Consider the following 18,432-nt stretch of genomic DNA (forward strand, 5'->3'; position numbering starts at 1 on the left):
GAGGCTTGCGCATAAATAGTATCACCATAGTCTAACAGAAAGGAAAGAACAACGAATCAACTCCTTTCTGGCGGCAGAGAAGAAAAAAACCTCTTTGTGACGGTAATAAAACCTGGCACAAATGCAAACACACCTTCTCCCAGTAGAGGACATTTGACATTTTATTGTTAACTTGGAAACCTGTTAACTGGTTAAGACTGAAAAAGGCACTGTATCTTATATAAACAGTGACATGCATTGAATGTCACATGAATTGTGAGTGACAAAGAAATCTGCATATCTGAGTCTAAACTCAATAACCATCTCAACACTGATAAGGGTGATAATTCCAAGTATAATTGTATTGATGTTTGGATGATATAATTGGTAATCTGTTATAAAACATTTGGTGGGTTGAGTTGTTGGTGAGGAGCTGGCAAGGAGAACCCATTCTGTTGTGATTCTCTGTCTAGGTCTTGTCAACCTATGAAAAAACAGTAACCAAGCAACAGGGGGAAAAAACTTGTGCAGTGTCAGACTATTCTGTTTGATCTTCCAGGCTCACACTAATTGATATCATAGTCGTGAAGAGGGACACGTTTTGTTCTAAAAGTGCACTTGTTCGTATGGAGAAAGGAGGCTGTGAGACCTGTATAATGTATCATTGAAAGGACACTTGCACAATGGGATTGGTTTTGGTGGAAATACATTTTGCCAAGGTTTTGCACAAACTCAAAATGAAAGCTCTTGTAGGGACAGAATGGTTTGATTACAGGATATGAGCTTGTCTAGCCAGGGGTGTCTTGTGCTGTGAAAAAAACAGGATCACATTTGGAAAGAATGTGCATGAGTTTGAAGCTGTTGCAGAGACTGTTTTAGCCCAAAGAACTGGATAACACATACATAAACAATGCATTATATTGTCCCTACAGGAGCTCAAACTCTGGTCGCCATGACTGAAGGCAGCAACCATAACCTGTGCGACAAGAAAGTGAAATCTTTGTTACAATATATTATTAATCATTCATGGAGAATGTATTCACAATACATCTTCTTAGGACATCTGGTTTGATTACATGATATCTGGTGATTGAACTAGTGTTGTTTTTTCTCTCTCTCAATGATACAAAGCAGAGAAAAGCAGATAGTTTTTTATGATGTATGAAGACTGAAACGCTGTGAAACCACCCATGTTGGTCATAACTTCACAACCACTCAATTATGTTATAAATGCAACATAGTGTAACCACAGCAGTGCAAGTGTTGTTCAAGTGCAGTCAAAATGGTGTATTCTATATGATGGTTCCTCAAGGCAGGACTACACGCACTCTTAGAAAAAAGGGTCCCAAAAAGGTTTCTTTGGCTGTCCCCATAGGAGAACCCTTTTTGGTTCCAGATAGAACCCTTTTGGGTTCCATGTTGAATCCTCTCTGGAAAGTTTTTTTTACATGGAACCCAAAAGGGTTCTACCTGGAACCAAAAGGGTTCTTCAAAGTGTTCTCCTATGGGGACAGACAAATAACCCTTTTAGGTTCTAGATAGCAACTTTTTTTTCGAAGTGTGGATCCTTTTGAGTATTCCTTGTCACACAGAAAGTTTGATCAGACAAAAGCTCTCCTCTCAGTGTTTTATCTAAGTGATCATCTGAATGACTTTTAATGAGAACACGGTCCTCAGAACAGTGAGCCTAATAGGGGTACTGAAGTCTTTGTGTAACAGTGAAAAAAATGAACTTCTCTTATTATTGTTACTTTGATTTGATATTTGAGAATTTAACCCATACGGCATGGGCTTTACTTTGATATTTGATATTATTGAACACAGATAATTGAACACTTGCGTTTACACAGGCAGGCCAATTCTGATCTTTTTCCCACTCTCTGGTATTTTGACCAATCACATCAGATATTTTTTTAGAGCTGATCTCTTGGGTCATAAGAACAATTAGTGGAAAGAAAGATCAAAATTGGGGTACCCGTGTAGATGTAGCCATAGATTATTGAACACATATAGCTTGGCCTCTACTTTGATTTGATACTGGAGATAATTAAACACGTTTGATCATCAGCTTCAGTGTAAATGTGTTCATATGACATGGGAGCAAACAGCATACTTTTAGAATGAAGTTAAATGTTGGATATGCTCTCTCTGATATCAATGAATCGTTTCTGAGAGAGGGAGAGCGTGAGCAAGAGAGTAAAGCACAGAAAATTGATATTCACATTGATGCCAATAGTTTGGGTTTCTGACTGAAGTTTATAACAAAACAGCACGCACAGGTTACTGTACACTGAATGTACAAAACATTATGAACACCTGGTCTTTCCATGACATAGACTAACAAGGTGAAAGCTATGATCCCTTTTTAATGTCACTTGTTAAAACCATTTCAAATCAGTGTAGACAAACAGGAGACAGGTTAAAGAAGGATTTTGAAGATTTGAGACAATTGAGATATGGCTTGTATATGTGTGCCATTCAGAGTGTGAATGGAAAAGACAAAAGATTGACGTGCCTTTGAACAGGGTATGGTAGTACGTGCCAGGTGCACCGGTTTGTGTCAAGAACTGCAAGGCTGCAACAGTTTCCCGTGTGTTTCCCGTGTCCACCACCCAAAGGACAACCAACTTACTTGACAACTGTGGAATGCATTCGAGTCAACATGTGCCAGCATCCCTGTGGAACGCTTTCGACACCTTCTAGAGTCCATGCCCCGTCGAATTGAAGCTGTTCTGAGGGAAAAACAACTCAATATTAGGAAGGTGTTCTTAATGTTTTTATCAAAGAAATGTGTGGTTTACGCAGTAACCGCGTTTTCCACAGTCTATTGCGCACAAGGGAGGAAGCCTGTTGCTAGAGGCTATAGGCTATCTACTCAGTAATTACCTTACCATAATGTTAAATGTGTCTTTAGTTAACAAATGTTATTCCATGCAGATAAAGCATGTTAAATGAATTCCCTACACATTATCCTAAATGAATTCACCTTCAGCAATGAGCGAAATGTTTTAAATAGTTATTTTCCAGAGTATAGAATAAGACATTTTATTATAAAAGTATCTCCATAAAAAGTTAACCATATTTACAAAACCAAAAATACAAGTAAAAAGATATTGCACACAATCATTATCTTCAGCATTAAAACATCAGTATCGGTTTTCTGGTGAGGTACCTTTTAAAAACCGAACTTCACAAAAATACTGACAATAAATTGGTCATGGCAAACCCTACTTTACTCACACTTTCCACACAAACATTCGCATAAAGAGAACATGACAAATATGGGAACACAGAACAAATAAACCCTTGCAGGCGATCGTCTATAGACGTAATATGTTGAGATGTCCACGGTCAAAATAATAACTAGAACTAAAACAGGCAATTCTGCAACCTTTGGGATAGGCCTACACATACATCACTAGTAAACAACACAAGTGAACATGCTTGTGTGTCCATGTGACACGTTATTGGAGCCGCAACTCTTGAAAAGTTGCACTGTATGAAATGTGTAGAGACATAACTTATTTAATGGTGACGCCTAAAATGTTATAAAACTCTAGACATGAATAACGACATTTCTTGAATTTCCAACACTTTGTCTGTATTGATCTAGCCAGTCTCTCAGCTCAGAGATGCGGTATCCCTCCGGCCCTCTACCTCCTTGGTAGACAATCTTTCCGTCTTGAAGTATGTAAAGTCTATCGAAATATGCTCCATATGCGGCGTTGGACGAGTTATCCATGCTGTCTGCGACAACAAGGCACCCAGGGACCTCACGGTTCATTATTTGAGCGGCACTGAGTCTATCCTCGAGACAGCGGTGTTTGGGAATTTGGTAGGGAGCGTCAGAGCTCATCCATCCGTCCGACGGGTGCGCTTCCTCTATGTACACAACGACAGAGTCTGAGATATCAGCGTATTGCTGCACAACACGCTGGAACGCCTTCAAGCGTGTCATGAACGGTGGTCAGGTGCAGCTGCCAAAGTTTAGAATGAGCGGTCTCTTCTCTTTGGCATAGTCAAGAATCCGGTTGCATCTCTGGTCGCGGAGCTGCACAACTTCAGTGTTGGGCGCTACATATCCAAGGTGCGCCGATTTTAAGAAGTCCAGTTTATGGCCATGCCAAACGGCTTTGATTGACTCCCAGCTGAACATTCGATTAGACTCGGAAATACATACGGGGGGGTCGACAATATTTCCTTCTTGTTCCTTCATTTTGGGGAAGACCCTCTTTCTTACGCAATGAAAATCGAGAAACCACAGCATTATCGCTGCCAAGAAGAAGCGAGGCAGTAAAATAAGACAGACAATTGCATTTTTCATAGCCTTGACCGTATTCATGCCGACTAATAATCGCAGACCGCTAATATCTTTAGGCTATAGCTTCTAAAACTTCAGACAGACCGCGTTACTCTTGCGCTACGATCCTTTTCTAAAGTTGCGCTCTACTTGTAACTTCCCTTTTTATAGCACAGGCAGTGGATTTGAATGAAAAACACCCCGCCTCCAAACCGTGGCCGACTCCTCACATGGCGGGGATTACCTTCTATTAATTTAGGCTACTGATGATAGGAGAGGCAGAGAGCGAGATGTGTGTGTGTGTGAGGAAGAAAACGAGATGGCTGTGTGCGACAGAGATTAAATTCCGCCTCCTCCTTATAAGTAGCCTAAATGCCTGTCTTTCTCGTCCTATACACCTAACCGTGTATGCACATGCAAGGATTGACCAAAACGTCATCTGTTTTTCCATAACATCACAAGCCAATTTCTTCCGATACCCAGCGTCAGGTGTATGTTGCCAGGTGGAGCTTTCAGCTTTGCTCAAGATGAAACCACCTCACGACACTGGTGTTTGACTGTATTGCTTTAACTGAGTCTGCTTATACATTTCATTATCAATCATTGGATAAGAGAGGGGTCAAATGCTCTAGTATACTTCATTCATTGGATAAGAGAGGGGTCAAATGCTCTAGTATACTTCATTCATTGGATAAGAGAGGGGTCAAATGCTCTAGTATACTTCATTCATTGGATAAGAGAGGGGTCAAGTATACTTCATTCAAATAAACGGCACTTGACAATATTTATTCATAGCCTGAACAAGGGAACTTTATTTTAATCGTTCCATAACACATAGCCAAAACACCTCTTCGGGTTTCAAGATGTCTATTATGTATAATTGGGTAACATTTCGTTTTAAAGTGTTGTAGCGCACAATAACGGAATAAACTATGAAAAAAACGGTGACAAAAGCTTGTCTGAAAATCCCAATAGAACAACGATTCACAATTTTGATTTAGTAGCCTACATTGTAATTGCTAAACATTGTGTAACTATTCGTTTAGAGATCACATCGACCCGTGTTAAAGATTATTAATGAATGGGGAGGAAAAGGCCACGGATTATTTTTTGTTTGTTCACTCATCATCTGAATTCAGTTCATTATGACAAAGTGAGTTTAATAACGATATGAATTAGAAAATGATATCCACCACATTGCAGTTAACCATCAAACTCCCGTAGGTGCGTAATTACGCACAAGGCACTCGTCGACACTCTCCCACTAAATTACAATAGGTATACAAATAATATGCATAATCAATCTGCAAATGTTAGTGCAAACAGCTAGGCTATAAACGCAAAATGTAAAGTGTTGGTCACATGTTTCATGAGCTGAAATTAAATATCCCAGACATTTTCCATACACACAAGAATCTTATTTCTTTAAAATGTTGTGCACAAATTTGTTTACATTCCTATTCGTGAGCATTTCTCCTTTGCCAAGATAATCCACCCACCTGACAGGTGTGGCATATCAAGAAGCTGATTAAGCAGCATGATCATTACACAGGTACACCTTGTGTTGGGGACAATAAAAGGCCACTCCAAAATATGCAGTTCTGTCACACAGCACAATGCCACATTTGTCTCATGTTTTGAGGGAGCGTGTAATTGGCATGTTGACTGCAGCAATATCCACCAGACCTGTTACCAGATTTCTCTACCATAAATCACCTCCAACGCCATTTGAGACAGACCACGTGTAACCACGCCAGCCCAGGACATCCACATCACACCAGTTCTTCCATGGCCTCACCAGACATGTCACCCATTGAGCATGGTTGTTATGTTTTGGATCGACGTGTACGACAGCGTGTTCCAGTTCCTGCCAATATCCAGCAATTTAGCACAGCCATTGAAGAGGAGTGGGACAACATTCCACAGGCCACAATCAGCAGCCTGGTCAACTATATGCGAAGAAAATGTGTCCTTCCCAGTCATGTGAAACCCATAGATTAGTGCCTAATGCACGTGTTTTACATTGACTGACGTCCATATATGAACTGTTAAATCTTGAAATAGTTGAATGTTGCGTTTATATTCTTGTTCAGTGTGGCTAGAGAAGACTAACTGTTTCAATGCTAGTTAGGGATACCATAGGCCTAGTTATCACATTTCACATTGGATTTATTAACTACCAAAAGGTAAGATGTTTGTTATTGATCTGGTGTCGCTCTGCGCACACAGGCTTGCTTGCTAGTTTAAGGACATTCAAAGTTCCTCCATAGAAACCGCTCCTCCTAGGTATAATTTTGTGGACTTAATTCACAAAATGCATGTCATAACAAGATGACCAGCAGCTGTAAGCATTCTCCTCAACCCTCTTTTATGCTCTTCCCACCCACAAAATTTCAGTCACATCTTGCGCCATACTTGTCTGTCCATCACACATGTAAACAACTAGTTTGCCTGCTCTTTCCGCACTGATTGGTGAAGTAACTAAATGTAAAAAATGATTGGTTTCACAGGTTAAAAAAAGGAACAGAAATTAACCTTATAAAACGTTACTTTGTTTTGGTTAGAACTGGTTCTGAACTTTATTTTGCTGGTCCGAACAGTGGAACAGTTTTTGGTTTTGTTCAGAACGAAATATAATAATGATTAGGATGTCACGCCCTGATCTGTTTCACTTGTCCTTGTGATTGTCGCCACCCCCTCCAGGTGTTGCTTCTTTTCCCCAGTATATTTATCATTGTGTTTCCTGTCTCTCTGTGCCAGTGTATTTATCCCTGTGTTTCCTGTCTCTCTGTGCCAGTATATTTATCCTTGAGTTTCCTGTCTCTCTGTGCCAGTGTATTTATCCCTGTGTTTCCTGTCTCTCTGTGCCAGTGTATTTATCCCTGTGTTTCCAGTCTCTATGTGCCAGTGTATTTATCCCTGTGTTTCCTGTCTCTCTGTGCCAGTGTATTTATCCCTGTGTTTCCAGTCTCTCTGTGCCAGTGTATTTATCCCTGCGTTTCCAGTCTCTCTGTGCCAGTGTATTTATCCCTGTGTTTCCAGTCTCTCTGTGCCAGTGTATTTATCCTTGTGTTTCCAGTCTCTCTGTGCCAGTGTATTTATCCCTGTGTTTTCCGTCTCTCTGTGCCAGTGTATTTATCCCTGTGTTTCCTGTCTCTCTGTGCCAGTGTATTTATCCCTGTGTTTCCTGTCTCTCTGTGCCAGTGTATTTATCTCTGTGTTTCCTGTCTCTCTGTGCCAGTGTATTTATCCCTGTGTTTCCAGTCTCTCTGTGCCAGTGTATTTATCCTTGTGTTTCCTGTCTCTCTGTGCCAGTGTATTTATCCCTGTGTTTCCTGTCTCTCTGTGCCAGTGTATTTATCTCTGTGTTTCCTGTCTCTCTGTGCCAGTGTATTTATCCCTGTGTTTCCAGTCTCTCTGTGCCAGTGTATTTATCCTTGTGTTTCCTGTCTCTCTGTGCCAGTGTATTTATCCCTGTGTTTCCTGTCTCTCTGTGCCAGTGTATTTATCCCTGTGTTTCCTGTCTCTCTGTGCCAGTGTATTTATCCCTGTGTTTCCAGTCTCTCTGTGCCAGTGTATTTATCCCTGTGTTTCCAGTCTCTCTGTTCCAGTGTATTTATCCCTGTGTTTCCTGTCTCTCTGTGCCAGTGTATTTATCTCTGTGTTTCCTGTCTCTCTGTGCCAGTCCGTCTTGTATGTTTCCAAGTCAACCAGCAGTTTTCCGCTCTCCTGCTTTTTGCATTCTCCTTTTTCTAGTCCTCCTGGTTTTGACCCTTGCCTGTTTCTGTACTTTGTACCCGCCTGCCTGACCATTCTGCCTGCCTTGACCTCGAGTCTGACTAACCACACTGTACCTCCTGGACTCTGATCTGGTTTTGACCTTTTTGCCTGTCCACGACCATTCTCTTGCCTACCCCTTTGGATGAATAAATATTGTAAGACTCCAACCATCTGCCTCCTGTGTCTGCATTTGGGTCTCGCCTCGTGCTTTGATATTAGGAAATAATTTAGGTCCCAACCCCTGCTGAGAAGGTTGCTGCGTTTTGGGCTAGTTGCAACCATTAGCGATTTTAGAATGTAAATCTTGGTTGGGCAAAAAAAACAAAGAAAGTGGGATGCATGCCAGCAAAACCTCTACAAAACAAAACACTAAACCATACATTCATTCCACTGTAATGGTGACAAACGGTGCCCACAAACTGTTAGGGCCTACATAAAGCTGTCCCAACAGCAGTCCCAACATCTTACCACTGCTACACCTGGCTATCAGTGGAGCCTTGTCTGGCAGCAAAACAGTTCATTCAGCCTCATTTACTGCCCTTAAAAAACATAGCTGATATGGCTGACTTGCTTAAACAAATGTGGTTTCTAATGACAATTGAGATGTACAAACTATGGCATAAGGGGACGACAAGCAGATAAGAGGCAATCCATAATTTTGATTAAGACATTAATGAGCGAGCTCGGACAAGCATACAGTAGTCAATAACTATGTGTTTAGCACTTTTGAAATGTACAGCGACAGAATTCAGAACATGGGCCATTCTTACAGTGTTCTCCCTGTACACCAAGTTAGAACTGTAGGATAAATAAAAAGGGCATATCAGCAGACAATGAAAGCTCTTACAGTATTTGATGATTACACTTCTTTAAAACAGGATATAGGCTACATGTACACCACCAAGTCAGAACAGTAGGCGAAATTAAGAAGGCTAAATAGACCAAATTATTAGGGTGAGGCACATGGGCTACTAACAACTTACTATACAACATACACCTAGTATTACTTTCTTACAGTATACATATCTCTCTGGCATATTACAACATTTATGCAGCAGCATTCAATACATTTTGACTTACATTATTGTGCAGTGCTCACTTGAACAGGAAGGTAGCACGGCGTTCCTTTGAGGACAAATTTGTTATCGAAGTCTGGCATTCTCTGGATTTATGGTGCTTTCAAAACAGCTGTGAACTCAGAAAAAACAAGGTTGAATCATGATGACGTCATTGATCTTCAGGTTTTAGCTCTAGAAAGAGGCCGGATTTACAAATCCGAGTTGGATGATCGTTCAAAACATATTTTCCCAGTCTGAGCTCGTTTATTCCCGACTTCCCAGTTGTCTTGAACTCACTGAAGTCAAGTTCTCTCAGTTCTGAGTTAACAGTTGTTTTGAGCATGGCATATTATGCTTCATTGACAGCATGGCCAATGTTGAATGTTTATCATTTTAAACTTGGAAAAGAGCCCTTTAATCCCAGATTTGGGGCAACACAGCCACCCCACTGAATAGCAGGCTAGTGATTGCTTTGCAATGCTTGCATCACTGTCACTGATTCCTTCCAAACCAGTCATTGTTGAATTTGCGATTTCCAATTTGCTGTGTTATGTTTATGTCCAATGTCCGATGAGTACCGATACGTTTTGTCTATAATTTCTCTTCATATGACAAGGATTAAAAAGGATTTTCCAGTAGATTGTCAACTTGATGTATGATGACTGCTAGCTAAGATTTTGAAAGTATGATGTTGACATGATCAGTCCAATCAGAGCTATTGTACATATAACGTGATTTGACACCATTTTATCTGTGGCCAATGACCTTGAGCCTTCTTGGATGGGCACTTCTAATGTTACTCTATGGCAGCATCCAAGGAGGTAGAATTTTTTTGCTCTTCCACAAGCTTCCCACAATAAGTTGGGTGAATTTTGTCCCATTCCTCCTGACAGAGCTGGTGTAACTGAGTCAGGTTTGTAGGCCTCCTTGCTCGCACACGCTTTTTCAGTTCTGCCCACACATTTTGAGGTCAGGACTTTGTGATGGCCACTCCAATACCTTGACTTTGTTGTCCTTAAGCCATTTTGCCACAACTTTGGGTCATTATCCATTTGGAAGACCCATTTGCGACCAAGGTTTAACTTCCTGACAGATGTCTTGAGATGTTGTTTCAATATATCCACATAATTTTCCTACCTCATGATGTCATCTATTTTGTGAAGTGTACCAGTCCCTCCTGCAGCAAAGCACCCCCACAACATGATGCTGCCACCCCCGCGCTTCACGGTTGGGATGGTGTTCTTCAGTTTGCAAGCATTGTCCTTTTTCCGCCAAACATAACGATGGTCATTAAGGCCAAGCAGTTATTTTTTTGTTTCATCAGACCAGAGGACATTTTTCCAAAAAGCACGAGCTTTGTTCCCATGTGCAGTTGCAAACCGTAGTCTGGCATTCTTATGGCGGTTTTGGAGTGGTATGAAGGCTACATGGTCCCATGGTGTTTATACTTGTATATTTTTTGTACAGATGAACATGGTATCTTCAGGCGTTTGGAAATTGCTCCCAAGGATGAACTAGACTTGTGGAGGTCTACAATGGAAGGTCTTGACTGATTTCTCTTGATTTTCCCATGATATCAAGCAAAGATGCACTGAGTTTGAAGGTAGGCCTTGAAATACATCCACAGGTACACCTCCAATTGACTCAAATTATGTCAATTAGTCTATCAGAAGCTTCTAAAGCCAGGACATCATTTTCTGGAATTTTCCAAGCTGTTTATAGGCACAGTCAACTTAGTGTATGTAAACTTCTGACCCACTGGAATTATGATACAGTGAATTAATCTGTCTGTAAACAATTGTTTGAAAAATGACTTGCGTCATGCAAAGTAGACGTCCTTGCAACTTGCAACCAACTTGTAATAACTACAGTTTGTTAACAAGAAATTTGTGGAGTGGTTGAAAAACGAGTTAATGACTCCAACCTAAGTGTACGTAAACTTCTGACTTCAACTGTGTAAATATTTTTTTACATTGTTTGCAAACTGATGTGACACGTAATAATGCCAAAATAACATTCAAAACAGACAAGCTCCCCCAATATATATTTTATTTATTTACATTTCTTGCCAAAAAATGTGAGGCTCGAAATGACGGGGCGCCACAACATTCTTTCAAAACGATGGATCTTGAATTTTCACATATTAAAATATCACACAAATCCCTAAAAAAATAAGTGAGAGGTATTTATGCACTCTTAGCGCATATAGATAGGGCCTTATTGGGTCGAGTCCTATGTTGTCCTTTTTCCTTTAGCACATTGAGCAAACTGTCAAAATTAGGCTATCAGTTAATATATCTCATAACCCACTAGGTACACACTGGTTGAATCAATGTTGTTTCCACATCATTTCAACAAAATTACCTTCAACCAATGTGGAATAGACTTTGAATTGACGTCTGTGCCCAGTGGGAACTCCCAGGTGCCGGCTATCAGTAATTGTGTGTAGGCTGTTTTTGAAGTAAACAAAAATGAATCAAATGAAATTACACTTCTAATAATTGACATAATCGCATCATCTCCATCCCGTGGTAGACCTATTCAGTGGAATAGGTTAGTGTGTAACGGTGCGGCGATCCACACACAGCAGGCTCTGTCTTTGATAGCAGTTATACAAACTGTGACTATATGTGTCACATGAAACTTAACTTCGTTCTTCTCTCAAGCTATTTGAACAGAAAATGGCCCTTCGCAGCAAAATGTTGTTCTGAATTTTCAGAGTTCAATATCTGATCTATCTTATCTTGATCATTGGAAAGGAGCTACACGTAGTGTTTATGGACCGTTTATCTTTTAGATAACTGTGACCTGTGCAATGATCATTATCATTCCATATTGATAACGTATTGATAACTGACCTTTGATGTCAGTTATTTTCAGCCTTCTCCCTTCGTAAACAACCACACGCTTTCGAGGGCAGCGAACCACTCAAGGAAAGCCTTTCAAAGTGTGTGGTGACTCTTCACCCCAAATCACATGACACTGGGAGTTTTGTGAGCATGTGACTCTTTGCCATGAACCCTTAACATTTGAGAAATTGTCACCTATCTTTGTGTCTTGTTTAGTACTTTAAAGTAAAACATTTTTTAAATATATTTTTATTTAATTTAACTTTTATCTAACTAGGCAAGTCAGTTAAGAACAAATTCTTATTTACAATGACAGCCTACTAAAAGGCCTCCTGCGGGGACAGGGATTAAAAATATAGGACAAAACACACAAGAGACAACACTACATAAAGAGAGACCTAAGACAACATAGCATGGCAGAAATACATGCCAACACAGCATGGTAGCAACACAACATGACAACATGATAGCAACACATGGCAGCAACACAACATGGCAGCAGCACGGAGCTTTTCTCATTTTTATCCTCGTCAACAGTTATAAATTATGCTTCCTTCCCCCTCTATCCAAGATGGATATTTGATAGTCAGCCAATATCTAAATCAAATGACATAAAATGTTGCTCCACATTTGGCTGAATGCAGTGAAACAAAACAGAAATACAGTTCTCTGTATTGATGTTTTGACCTATTCCATGTAGCCCTTTTCACCCAGTCTAAGCAGTTTACATGATCTCATCCTCTTGCAATGTGGAACACCCACCTGGAAATGTATATCTACTGGGATAGCGCACCCCCTGCAGACCCCCTTTCAGCCTCATGGCAGAATATGTCAAATAGCAGGATATTAGCTCAGAGATTCTTTTTTTTAAATCAGGAGAATCCTTGTCCTGCAGAGAAACTTTGTCTATAGTAATAAAATATATTTAAAAAAAGGATTTTGTTGCATTATTTTACAAAAATGTTACATTTAGGAGAATTTTACAAGGGAAAATATATTTTCTGAAATGTCTAAATACTTTCAATATTATTAATTTGCATGTCAGCTCTATGCCTGGAAATGCCCTTGTCAGGATCAAAGAATCACAACTTCAAACTCTCCAAAAATGTGTATAAAACTGAAACATTTTCTATCCCTCTGATTTTAAAGAATATTTCTCTCAAAATTTTGATTCCTTGTCTCGTTGGCATGAAGGATCGGGGGACAGACGAAGGAATGTGTTATAGTTTTTAAAATTAAGCCCAAATTACAGTGTGACGTGTAAGACGAAGGCCAAACAAACACGTAACAAAACACAGGGTAGAAAACCAAAACAAAAGAGCGAGGAGTACCTCGAGTAAATAACACACGTGCACAATGATTAACACATGGGATGAGACCCGTAATCATCTGCACAATGATTAACACATGGTACAAGACCCTTAATCATCTGCACAATGATTAACACATGGGACGAGACCCGTAATCATCTGCACAATGATTAACACATGGGACGAGACCCGTAATCATCTGCACAATGATTAACACATGGGACGAGACCCGTAATCATCTGCACAATGATTAACACACGGGACGAGACCCGTAATCATCTGCACAATGATTAACACACGGGACGAGACCCGTAATCATCTGCACAATGATTAACACACGGGACGAGACCCGTAATCATCTGCACAATGATTAAAACATGGGACGAGACCCGTAATCATCTGCGCAACCCACAATGGCAAGGTAAAGCCAAAACACACAGCACAGGTACTCACACGCTGTCACAGTCATCTGAATGAATGGATGGACCAAGGCGCAGCGTACTTAGAGTTCCACATGTTTAATATGAAACTCACCAAAAACAATCCCGAAGCCAACAAAACGTGATGTTGTGTGCTGCTCACAAACAAAATCCCACAAACAACAGGTGGGAAAAGGCTGCCTAAGTATGACCCCCAATCAGAGACAACGATAGACAGCTGCCTCTGATTGGGAACCATACCAGGTCAACAAAGAAATAGAAAACATAGATTTCCCACCCTAGTCACACCCTGACCTAACCAAATAGAGAATTAAAAGGATCTCTAAGGTCAGGGCATGACACACGCACAAACGGACATAGTAACAATAATCGCCATGGTGAACAAAGGGCACAAAAATAATCTGTGGGAATAGGGGCCAAGTGTGTGTAATGAAAGTTCTGGAGCGATCCCTGACATTCCTAAAATATGTATAATAAGATGGTGGTCTGATAGTCCAGGATTATGAGGAAAAACGTTAAGATCCACAATATTTATTCCATGGGACAAAACTAGGTCCAGCTAATGATTGTGGCAGTGAGTAGGTCTGGTCACATGTTGGACAAAACCCACTGAGTCGATGATGGCTCCGAAAGCCTTTTGGAATATTACCTGCCATGACTACAAGATTCGATAGGACTTCAGGGAACTCAGTGAAGAACGCTGTATACGGCCCAGGAGACCTGTAAACAGTAGCTATAAAAAGTGATTGAGTAGGCTGCATAGATTTCATGACAAGATGCTCAAAAGACAAAAACACAGAAATTGAAATTTGCTATCGTAAATGTTAGCAACAACTCCTTTGCGGGATGTGTGGGGGATATGGTCACCAGTGTAACCAGGAGGAGAGACCTTATTTAACACAGTAAATTCCTCAGGCTTAAGCCATGTTTCAGTCAGGCCAATCACATTAAGATTATGATCAGTGATTAGTTCATTGCTTGTAACTGCCTTGGAAGTGAGGCATCTAACATTATGTAGCCCTATTTTGAGATGTGAGATATCACAATCTCTTTCAATAATGGCAGGAATGGAGGAGGTCTTTAATCCAGTGAGAATGTTAAAGTGAGCACCGCCATGTTTAGTTATGACCAACCTAGATCGAGGCACAGACACGGTCTCAATGGGGATAGCTGAGCTGACTACACTGACTATGCTAGTGGCAGACTTCACTAAGCTGGCAGGCTGTCTGACAGCCTGTTGCCTGGCCTGCACCCGATCTCATTGTGGAGCTAGAGGAGTTAGAGCCCTGTCTATGTTCATAGATAAGATGAGAGCACCCCTCCAGCTAGGATGGAGTCTGTCACTCCTCAGCAGGGCAGGCTTGGTCCTGTTTGTGGATGAGTCCCAGAAAGAGGGCCAATTATCTACAAATTATATCTTTTGGGAGGGGCAGAAAACAGTTTGCAACCAGCGATTGAGTTGTTAGAGACTGCTGTAGAGCTCATCATTCTCCCTAACTGGGAGAGGGACAGAGACAACTACTCGATGCGACACATCTTTCTAGCTAATTTACACGCTGAAGCTATGTTGTGCTTGGTGACCTCTGACTGTTTCATCCGAGCATCATTGGTGCTGACGTGGATAACAATATCCCTATACTCTCTACACTCGCCAGTTTTAGCCTTAGCCAGCACTCTCTTCAGACTAGCCTTTATGTCAGTACCCCCTGGCAAACAGTGTATGATTGCTGGATGATTCTTTTTAAGTCTAATACTGGGCGCAATGGAGTTGCCAATGACTAGGGTTTTCAATTTGTCAGAGCCAATGGTGGGTGGCATCGGTGGCTCAGACCTGGTAACGGGTGGAGGAGAGACCAGAGAAGGCTCGGCCTCTGACTCTGACTAGTTGCTTAATGGGGAGAAGCGGTTGAAAGTTTCTGTCGGCTGAATGAGCGTCACCGGTTGAGCATTTCCTTCCATGCCTTGAGAATATTGTCTGGCTGCGGGGACTGTATGCAGATGCTGTTTCATCCTTTCCTACACTTAAATTACCCTTGCCTACTGATTGCATCTGAAGCTGGGCTTGCAGCACGGCTATCCTCAGCATAAGGTGATAGTTTTTCTGCATATTATGAGTACAGCGACTGCAATTAGATGGCATAGTGTTAATGTTACTACTTAGCTTAGGATAGTGGAGGTCCTGTTTAACCGTGTTCAGATAAAGCGTCCCGGGTGAAAAAGTTGAATGAATAAAGTTGAGCTAGGAAAAAAACTTAAATGTGTAAAATGAAGATTTTGATTAAACGATTATTAAAAATGTAAAAGTAAAAACTGTAAATTTGGCAGGTAGCCAAGTAGAAACAAAGTAGCAACAAACAGCACAGCAGCACTGAGACTATTTGCTTAGAATGATTTGTAGTGTTTCCCTGTAGTTTGAATAGATGGACCTGTGGGCTAGAAGAATAGAAATTGTTCTTAATTGTTCTTAATATGAGAAGAAACTATTGGATATGTATTGTGTTAGGATATACACTATACAGTGGCTTGAAAAAGTATTCACCCCCTTGGCATTTTTTCTATTTTGTTGCCTTACAACCTGGAATTAAAATTGATTTTTTGGGAGTTTGTATCATTTGATTTACACAACATGCCTATCACTTTGAAGATGCAAATCTTTTTTTCTAGTGAAACAGACAAGAAATAAGACAAAAAAATAGAAAACTGAGTGTGCCTAACTATTCACCCCCCAAAGTCAATACATTGGACCTTTTGCAGCAATTACAGCTGCAAGTATCTTGGGGTATGTCTCTTTAAGCTTGGCACGTCTAGACACTGGGATTTTTGCCCATTCTTCAAGGCAAAGCTGCTCCAGCTCCTTCAAGTCGGATGGGTTCCGCTGGTGTATAGCAATCTTTAAGTCATATCACAGATTCTCAGTTGGATTGAGGTCTGGGCCTTGACTAGGCAATTCCAAGACATTTAAATGTTTCCCCTTAAACCACTTGAGTGTTGCTTCAGCAGTATACTTAGGGTCATTGTCCCGCTGGAAGGTGAACCTCCGTCCCAGACTCAAATCTCGGGAAAACTGATACAGGTTATCCTCAAGAATTTCCCTGTATTTAGCGCCATCCATCATTTCTTCAATTCTGGGGAGTTTCCCACATGCCTTTTGGTGAACACCAAACGTGTTTGCTTATTCTTTTCTTTAAGCAATGGCTTTTTTTCTGGCCATTCTTCTGTAAAGCCCAGCTCTGTGGAGTGTATGGCTTAAAGTGCTCCTATGACAGATACTCCAATCTCCGTTGTGGATCTTTGCAGCTCCTTCAGGGTAATCTTTGGTCTCTTTGTTGCCTCTCTGATGAATGCCGTCCTTGCCTGGTTCGTGAGTTTTGGTGGGCGACCCTCTCTTGGCAGGTTTGTTGTGGTGCCATATTCTTTCAATTTCTTAATAATGGATTTAATGGTTCTCCGTGGGATGTTCAAAGTTTCGTATATTTTTTGATCTGTACTTCTCCACAACTTTGTCCATGACCTGTTTGGAGAGCTCCTTGGTCTTCATGGTGCCGCTTGCTTGGTGGTGCCCATTTCTTGGTGGTGTTGCAGACTCTGGGGCCTTTCAGAACAGGTGTATATATACTGAGATCAAGTGACATATCATGTGACACTTAAATTGCACACAGGTGGACTTAATATAACTAATTATGTGACTTCTGAAGGCAATTGGTTGCGCCCGATCTTATTTAGGGGTTTGAGTAAAGGGGGTGAGTACATATGCACACACCACTTTTTAAATTTTTTAAATAAAAAAGTTATGTTTTTCATTTCACTTCAAATTTGGACTATTTTGTGTATGTCCATTACATTAAATCCAAATAAAAATCAGTTTAAATGACAGGCTGTAATGCAACAAAATAGGAAAAATGCCAAGGGGATCAATACTTTTGCAAGGCACTGTATCATCTATCTGTACATGACAGCATTGCCCTCTGTAGCGCCTTGCGGTCAGAGGCCTAGCAGTTGCCATACCAGGCAGTGATGCAACCAGTCAGTGCTCTCGATGGTGCAGCTGTATAACTTTTTGACGATCTGAGGACCCATTTCAAGTCTTTTCAGTCTTCTGAGGGGGAATAGGCATTGTCGTGCCCTCTTCACAACTGTCCTGGTGTGTTTGGACCATGACTGAAGCGGTTTGAGAGTTTCAAGTTCCTTGGTGTCCACATCACCAACAAACTATCATGTTCCAAACACACCAAGACAGATGTGAAGAGGGCACAACAACATATTTTCCCCCTCAGGAGACTGAAAAGATTTGGCATGGGTCCCCAGATCCTCAAAAAGTTATACAGCTGCACCATCGAGAGCATCCTGGTATGGCAACTGCTCGGCATCTGACCATAAGGCGCTACAGAGGGTAGTGCGTACGGCCGAGTACATCACTGGGGCCAAGCTTCCTGACATCCAGGACCTACTAGGCGGTGTCATAGGAAGACCTTCTCCCCCTTATGTTTTTACACTGCTGCTACTCGCTGTTTATTAACTATGGATAGTCAATTTACAAATGACTTTGACTTACCTGTACCCCCGCACATTGACTCGGTACCGGTAGCCCCTGTATCTAGCCTCATTATTGTTATTTACATTTATTTCTTGAACTGCATTGTTGGTTAAGGGCTTGTAAGTAAGCATTTCCCGTTAAGGTCTACACCCGTTGTAGTTGGCCCATGTGACAAATCAAAT

At 41.0% G+C, this 18,432-nt stretch overlaps 1 protein-coding gene across 1 annotated transcript; it reads right to left on the bottom strand.

The window, feature by feature from the left end:
• Positions 1 to 3,008: 3,008 nt before the first annotated feature.
• dio3a (iodothyronine deiodinase 3a) lies at positions 3,009 to 4,781 on the bottom strand. The gene has a single exon (XM_046309159.1). The coding sequence runs from the start codon at positions 4,319 to 4,321 to the stop codon at positions 3,536 to 3,538; it is 786 nt and encodes a 261-aa protein (XP_046165115.1). The 5' UTR covers positions 4,322 to 4,781; the 3' UTR covers positions 3,009 to 3,535.
• Between the last annotated feature and the right edge of the window lie 13,651 nt (positions 4,782 to 18,432).

The sequence above is a fragment of the Oncorhynchus gorbuscha genome, linkage group LG17 (assembly GCF_021184085.1).
Source record: "Oncorhynchus gorbuscha isolate QuinsamMale2020 ecotype Even-year linkage group LG17, OgorEven_v1.0, whole genome shotgun sequence".
Lineage (NCBI taxonomy): Eukaryota > Metazoa > Chordata > Actinopteri > Salmoniformes > Salmonidae > Oncorhynchus > Oncorhynchus gorbuscha.